Source organism: Sinocyclocheilus grahami, unplaced genomic scaffold (assembly GCF_001515645.1).
Source record: "Sinocyclocheilus grahami isolate Dianchi unplaced genomic scaffold, SAMN03320097.WGS_v1.1 scaffold58.1, whole genome shotgun sequence".
Lineage (NCBI taxonomy): Eukaryota > Metazoa > Chordata > Actinopteri > Cypriniformes > Cyprinidae > Sinocyclocheilus > Sinocyclocheilus grahami.
In genome coordinates, this window is record NW_015505237.1 from 804,687 (window position 1) to 812,751 (window position 8,065).

At 35.8% G+C, this 8,065-nt stretch overlaps 1 protein-coding gene across 1 annotated transcript; it reads left to right on the forward strand.

Moving 5' to 3' along the window:
* The first annotated feature begins 1,967 nt into the window (after positions 1-1,967).
* On the forward strand, positions 1,968-4,734 carry arl4ab (ADP-ribosylation factor-like 4ab). Its single transcript, XM_016270821.1, has 2 exons — positions 1,968-2,318; positions 2,983-4,734. The coding sequence occupies exon 2, from the start codon at positions 3,121-3,123 to the stop codon at positions 3,724-3,726; it is 606 nt and encodes a 201-aa protein (XP_016126307.1). The 5' UTR covers positions 1,968-2,318; positions 2,983-3,120; the 3' UTR covers positions 3,727-4,734.
* The last annotated feature ends 3,331 nt before the right edge of the window (positions 4,735-8,065 follow it).

Below are 8,065 nucleotides of genomic sequence, written 5' to 3' on the forward strand. Positions count from 1 at the left end.
CTGCTGCTACTACTACTACTACTACTACTGCTACTACTACTACTGTATTGGCTGGAGCTTGTTCATGGGAATCTTACAAGGAGCCCCTACCAAGTATTGAGTACATGTACAGTAAATGAACATACTTTCCAGAAGGCCAACAATTCACTAAAAATGTTTTTTTTATTGGTCTTATGAAGTATTCTAATTTGTTGAGATAGTGAATTGGTGGGTTTTTGTTAAATGTGAGCCAAAATCATCACAATTAAAAGAACCAAAGACTTAAACTACTTCAGTCTGTGTGCATTTAATTTATTTATTTTATGCACCTGTATGTGCTTAAATGAGTTAAGCAATGGGTGAATAATCAGAGCCCATTCCTTCCAATACCACATGATGGCGCACAAGTGAATCAAAACGTTTTACGCAAGGAAATCCTTCATTGGAATTGGCAACCAAATTCAACCAAACTATAGGTTAACACATATTGAGTACTGTTTAATCTAACAGAAATACTAGGCCTATATGTTACTTAAAATAAGTTTAGATTTTCAAAACAATCAAAGCTGTTACCCAAAAAGGCTTGATTGTAAGAAATTAACATTTAAAACAGTTTTCATGCATTATTTTTTTAAACGTAGACTATTTTGTATATTTGTTAAACTTGGTTGAATATGCACATTACATTAGACATCATTGAAATGGGGTTCTAGTGTCATCTTTTTAAGTGATAGACTAATTTGTACTGAAATGACTAGTTTATTAAGTAGCTCAGACGAACGATTGTTTGAAGACAGGTAATGAATCGGTTCTTTTGAATGAATTGCTCAAACACTTTTAAAAACGGGCTGAATCGGTTCGTTATTTAGTCTAAATGATTCACTGAATCTTTTAAGCAGTGTCCAACTCAGTAAAACATCATTCCTTCCAATACCACATGATGGCGCACAAGTGAAACAAAACGTTTTACGCAAGGAAATCCTTCATTGGAATTGGCAACCAAATTCAACCAAACTATAGGTTAACACATATTGAGTACTGTTTAATCTAACAGAAATACTAGGCCTATATGTTACTTAAAATAAGTTTAGATTTTCAAAACAATCAAAGCTGTTACCCAAAAAGGCTTGATTGTAAGAAATTAACATTTAAAACAGTTTTCATGCATTATTTTTTTAAACGTAGACTATTTTGTATATTTGTTAAACTTGGTTGAATATGCACATTACATTAGACATCATTGAAATGGGGTTCTAGTGTCATCTTTTTAAGTGATAGACTAATTTGTACTGAAATGACTAGTTTATTAAGTAGCTCAGACGAACGATTGTTTGAAGACGGGTAATCCCGGGAGTCTAGGGTATTCAGTAGTCAAGGTGTATGAATGGATGTGTGGTGTACGTGACAGCACGTCCATCACGGACTAATTGTGTATTGATAGCACCGCTAATTGTTCTGGCACTTTGATACACCTCCTTTCTTTGACAGCGCTGGCTCACTAATGTTTATTGCATTTTGCTTTGCACCACACAGCAATTCTGTTAGTTTTCACTCTTTGACTTAGCTTTTCTTTACTTCCTTTAAAGTTAAAGACTCTTCTACTGGGGACCTTTTAGCACACAAATGTTAAGGTCCGAACTGAAAATCAACTTCTCTATAAGCAGCCAACTACCATATCGTGTGTTCCGCAATTTCTTTAGTCATTTATTAGAATCAGAACCAGTGATATCCGTTTCGTGAATGAATAACTCTTTTGAATCGGTTCTTTTGAATGAATTGCTCAAACACTTTTAAAAACGGGCTGAATCGGTTCGTTATTTAGTCTAAATGATTCACTGAATCTTTTAAGCAGTGTCCAACTCAGTAAAACATTAACTTATTAGATGAAGTGGATATTTCCCAATAATACATTGAAACAAAACCTCCACACTCAACTTTTTGGATACCAGCTAAATAACTTAAAATTAGGCTAGTACTGATAACCTAGTAACGCTCACCTATAAGCGCGTCTCTCAAACTTTAAACGCCTTGAGCGACATGAACAGGTGGTGTGTCCGAAACGACGACGGGCTTGACTTTTCACCAATCAAACTCCAAGGAAGATAACACGCGCTCATTGAATTGAACCAATCAGCGCGTAGTTCTACACAGTGGGCGGAGCCAACCCTGCTAGACTGAAGTGGAAGGCAGCCCGCTGTAGAGTCAGTGAGACAGGCGCTGTTACAGAGCGGATACACTTGTCGGCTCAGCTGATCTGAATGGCAACAATATTTTGGAAATAGTCGTAAACATTTTCATCTTATGAGCTAACGAGTAACGCAAGGATCGCACTAAATAAGGTGGGTGCCGAATGAGATTTTATTTCCATCCGCGTGTGCATACAAAGCTTAAATAGTAGAAAAATAGCATTAGTCTGTGTAATAATGTAATTTAGAGTAACTTATTATTTTGGTAATGAATCAGTAGCGTTCTGGAGCCCGTTAAGCATTTTTTGCGCACAAAATAATAATGATTCTCATGTTGAATCACTTGTTGGGAGAAAATGATGACAAAATGCATGTCTTTATGTATGGAGATGAGCCCCTCCTAAAGCGCTTTTACAGATGGCCATAGAGATCTGCGATAGACTCGTGTTTTCCCTGTTTACATAGGCTAGCTTGTGCATTTTTCTCTTTTTGCAACTGGCAACTACTGTTTAACAATAAAAAGGCAAGAATAGATGACCAGGAGCTTTTGCGCGCTAGGATTTTTACCGATGCGTAATTCTGGTGCCCCTGTGGTGCTACATGTGCAAATGGGCTTCCTGCTGTTTCATCCTTCATTCACCATCACTGGAACTGAATGACACCCAACTAGGTTAAATGTGTGTGCCTTTTAGAATGACAAAGAGAGAAGCATTCTTACTTAGAATGAACAGCAAAGTAACAGAGAGCTCTAAAAGTGTGTGTCATGGTGTTCCACTGCTGGCCTCATTGCATCATCTCCTTTTTCATTTGGTTTCAGGTTATAGCAGCAGCAGCTTCTCAGGGGAAAGAGAGAAGCCTTGTGAATATTTGGTGAAGCATCAGCGGTAGCAGCGGCGACACCTGGTCTCCTGAGTCTCCGCGTTCGCTTTCATCCTCATCAGAGTGACGGAACAAGATGGGGAATGGATTATCAGAGCCCCATGCCATCTTTCCCTGCCTGCCGTCCTTTCAGGCCCTGCACATTGTTATTCTCGGCTTGGACTGTGCCGGTAAGACTACCGTATTGTACCGGCTACGCTTTAACGAGTTTGTGAACACTGTTCCCACCAAAGGCTTCAACACGGAGAAGATCAAGGTGACTCTTGGTGGGAAAATCCGGACTGCAACCTTTCATTTCTGGGATGTAGGAGGTCAGGAAAAGCTCCGGCCTCTGTGGCGCTCCTATACGCGGTGTGCTGACGGCCTCGTGTTCGTAGTGGACTCGGTAGATGCCGAACGCATGGAGGAGGCCAAGACGGAGTTGCATAAGATCACACGGCTACAGGAGAACCAGGGGGTGCCCGTGTTGGTGGTGGCTAACAAGCAGGACCTGCGCAGTGCGTTGCCACTAGGTGAAGTCGAACAGATGTTGGCACTGAACGAGCTCAGCTCTCATACGCCTTGGCACCTCCAACCGGCCTGTGCCATCATCGGAGAAGGTCTACAAGAAGGCCTGGAACGTCTCCACTCCATGATCATCAAGCGGAGAAAGATGATGAGGCAGCAGAAGAGGAAAAGATGACTTTTTGTAGATGGGATGTGAGCTGGATGTGGTAGAAGGCCTCTATGATGGCTCTGCTGGTGACGTGTCATGGGCCATTGTGGCCCTGCGCTCCTGGAATTATTGTTTCGGCGGGCTGAGTTTTATCAGTCAAATGGTTCTGGATAAATACAGTTGAGAGACCGCAAGAGGACAATATTGATTGACCACTTTAGTTGTTGGATTGTAGCAGCGGTGGGACGATCACATGGAACTTTTACATCAATACAAGTCTTACAAAATGTCAACAGGTCTTGTGGTACATTGAGTTCTCATGAAGGACCACACTGGACATGAACTTGTAAATGACGAAGACCTATCCCTAAAGTCTTTGTCCTTGCGTCTGAAGTGTTATACGTATCCTAGCATTCATGTAAAGTCTTGAAATGGAAGGATTGATTACCAAAGCTGCCATGGACATCATGAAAAATCCAATGTATACATTCAGGTGATGTGTTTTCCCCCATTGGTTTTATCCAGAATGGCCAACCATCATTTTCCCTGGGTGTTTGTTGTCCTGGTGGACAGGGGAACCAGAATAAGCTTTATGGATCACTTGTTTGGGAATGCACAAATGTTGAAATCGGATTGGAGAAGGGTCGACCACTAAAGTAGTTCAACAGGTGAATGTGGTAACTGTCAAGAGGTTAACTCATGTTGATGCAGTAGCTTCTCCCAAGTTTGAGGACTACTGGTGTCATTTCTAGCTGTACCTACATTGTGTGCTTCCCTGAACGACAAGAGATGTTTAAATGCACTTTAGAAATTCCCTTTTCTAAACTATGAACTTGCAGCATCTGATTTTTTTGTAAAGAGTTTATCATGCTACAAAAAGAAGTAATGTATTGCTTCGAGTGAAGCATTTTCTTTTAATATCCACTGTTCCACATTCAAATGTGTCAGTTTGTCACTCAGTGCTTGTGTGTTGAGGGATGTTCATATTTATGTGTCAGAGTTTGTACACTTTGAATAAATCCACAACTACACTAACCATGTTTTGAGTCCTCATTACTACCTGTTACATGACACACTCATGCTAATTATCAAAGTTTATGACCTGACAACATCTCTAATTGCATTTTTAGTCTGATAATCGTTTGACGCACTTCACAGTTGAGTCACAGAAGGTTGTTCTTTTATAGAGTCAGTAGGACATGCAAAATAGGCAACATGACGTGAACTGTACTCGTCGCGTTCTAGGCATGCGACCAAACAGGATGTACTTTGTACTGTCACTGAACACCTAATGTTATAGGCACTGCAAGAGTGCAATTATTGCATCTCCATATTGAATATAAAAGCTGAAATTTCATTTGTACATTGTGGTGTTTACTTTTATGTATTTCAGAGTTATCAACTATAAAAAAAAATAAATAAATAAAAAATTTCTTATGCACTTATTTTAAAATGTTACATTGTAATGAATTTACAATGAATTTAAGTTCTGAATTTAATTGTTTTAAGCTAAAAATGTCAGGACGATACCATAATGAAGAAAAAGTTATTAAAAGAAAGAAATTCAACAAACAATTCTAAATAAATAAATAACCTATAAAAATATATTTTAAAATATATTGTTTTTGAAAAAAAAAAGATTAAAATGTATTCAATGTGTAAGGAAAAACGGGTTAACAGAATGGATCATGAATGATTCTGAATAATGAGGCAAATATGTATTTCAAAGAAATGTGTATAACTGAAAGTAGTCAATTTAAATGTTACAAGTTTTAAAGTAAAAGTCACTATTGGTTAGCCAAGACAGATTTAATGCCATTTAAACTTGGTGTTTACACATATTTTAAATGCAAAGCTGTGAAATTATTTCAATGATTTTCTCATTTTATGACTATATATGTACACTAGCATTCAAAAGTTTGGGGCCAGTAACATTGTTTTTTAAATAAATTAGTACTTTTATTCAGCAAAGATGCATTAGAGGGATCAAAAGTGACAGTAAAGACAGAATGTCACAAATTATTTCTTTTTCAAATGTTTTGAACTTTATATATATATATATTATTTTATAAGAATCCTGAAAAAAGGTATCTGGGCTTCCACAAAAATAGTAAGCAGCACAACTGTGTTCAACATTTATAATAATAAGAAATGTTTAAGAATAGAAAAAAAGAAAAGAAAAGAATAAGAAAATAAAAAAAGTAATGATGCTGAAAATTCAACAGTGAGGAATAAATTAAAAATATTTAATTCGGGAAAAGTCCTCAAGCCAGGATTTGAACTCGGGACGCCCATAACACAAATGCGTGTTTACATGTAGATACAGTAGATATCCGAGATGTTTCATGACAAGTCTTTTGATCAGATGATTGTTTTTCTGTGTAAGCATAACCAACTGGCAAAGGTTAACACACACGTTTTTAAGAAGTGGCTGATTGACAGATGAGTAGAGAGTCCTACAGATTAGCATTTACACTACAAATGCAATGTAGCCGCACGTGTTTCCGGCTTTCTCCTAATGTGTTTTGGTTTGGGTGATTAGATCACAAAATGCCTTGGACGTCACCTGAAATGGGCAGTAGTACCAGAATCAAAGAGGTCCTTCAAACAACACTATAATCATCACTTTCATTTGTGCTCCTGTTTTTTGATGGCAAAGAGTTCATGTTTAGGCCTTTAATGGTTGGCCTTAAAAGTGTCTGTCTCAGAGCTTGAATTGTGATTAACATGTGTTTGATGTCAGTGCATTTATCTGTGTTGTCTGGCTGCAGTGGTGAGGTGTGAACGTTTGAGCGCAGGGTTGAGTGTGGTGTGAATGGGTGGGTGGAGGATGATAGGACTGGGTGAGAGGGGAAAGCAGAGCGAGATAAGTGCTCCACCACTCCCTGCCCTTCCTGAGAAGCACAGTGGCTCCCGCCCTTTTTAACACACAAGCCAAGATATGACAACACAACCGTTCTTATGAATTTATTCATCCCTGTTACAAAGCAAGTCTTTCTCTTCTCTTAAACACAGTCCTTTTGGATACTTTATTTTTTTGGTGTTCAGAAGTAATATTCTGGGTTTAATTGTACTGAGCAATATGTGGTTACTTGGAAAACATAGTGCTGGTGCTTTCACACATTGCAAAATACGAATGTTAAAGTTGAAATATAATAATTAGACAAGAAAAGGACCAATAAATGAGACTTTTAGTATAAAAACCATCTGAAACTATTGTAAACATTTTGTAGGAACATTTCTCTTTATATTCTGTGTTTTAGGATTATATGGTTTGAATGAAGCTCAGTGTGTCTTATGCAACTGGTGGTAAATTTCATGGCTTAGTGATCATGGGGGCACCTTCTGGTGAGGTTGTTTAAAAGATGTTTTCATGATAAGTATTTTTTGTCAAATAGTTTTTTATTATTTAAAAAGTTTAAGATAACTTTTGAGCTCATATCAAACAACTGTTTACACGTATGGTGATTTAACAGATTGTTAAATTGCATCATGTTTCTCTGACTCCCTTTATTTTGGCCCCTAAACCCTCCCTCGCAGATTGAAAAAAATTACACTTTGGTAATGTTAAGCAAAAAAGCTTAACATTACCAGAGCATTGGTAACATTATATATTTGCAAATAAAATAAAATAAAATAAAATAAAATAAAATAAAATAAAATAAAATAAAATAAAATAAAATAAAATAAAATAAAATAAAATAAAATAAAATAAAATAAAATAAAATAAAATAAAATAAAATAAAATAAAATAAAATAAAATAAAATAAAATAAAATAAAATAAAATAAAATAAAATAAAATAAAATAAAATAAAATAAAATAAAATAAAATAAAATAAAATAAAATAAAATAAAATAAAATAAAATAAAATAAAATAAAATAAAATAAAATAAAATAAAATAAAATAAAATAAAATAAAATAAAACAAAACAAAATAAAATAAAATAAAATAAAATAAAATAAAATAAAATAAAATAAAGTTGAGGGTAGTAATAGCAACAATTAAAATTCAGCATTCATATGCCAGCATACGAGAGGAGGCGAGAATGAGAGATAGAAGAGAAATGAAGAATATGTGTATGCGAGTAGGCTATCTTATATAAATTAAAAAAGAATAATTAAAATGGACAGACAGACAGACAGACAGAGAGATTAGATAGATATAGATAGATAGATAGATAGATAGATAGATAGATAGATAGATAGATAGATAGAAAATGAAATTACATTTAATTTTAAATATAAAATGAAATAGAATATAAATAGAATGAAAATGAATGAACACCATAGGTAGAGAGTAGCAACATAATTACAAATTCAGCATTCATATCTGTGAGCATACGAGAGGAGGTGAGGGACAGAAA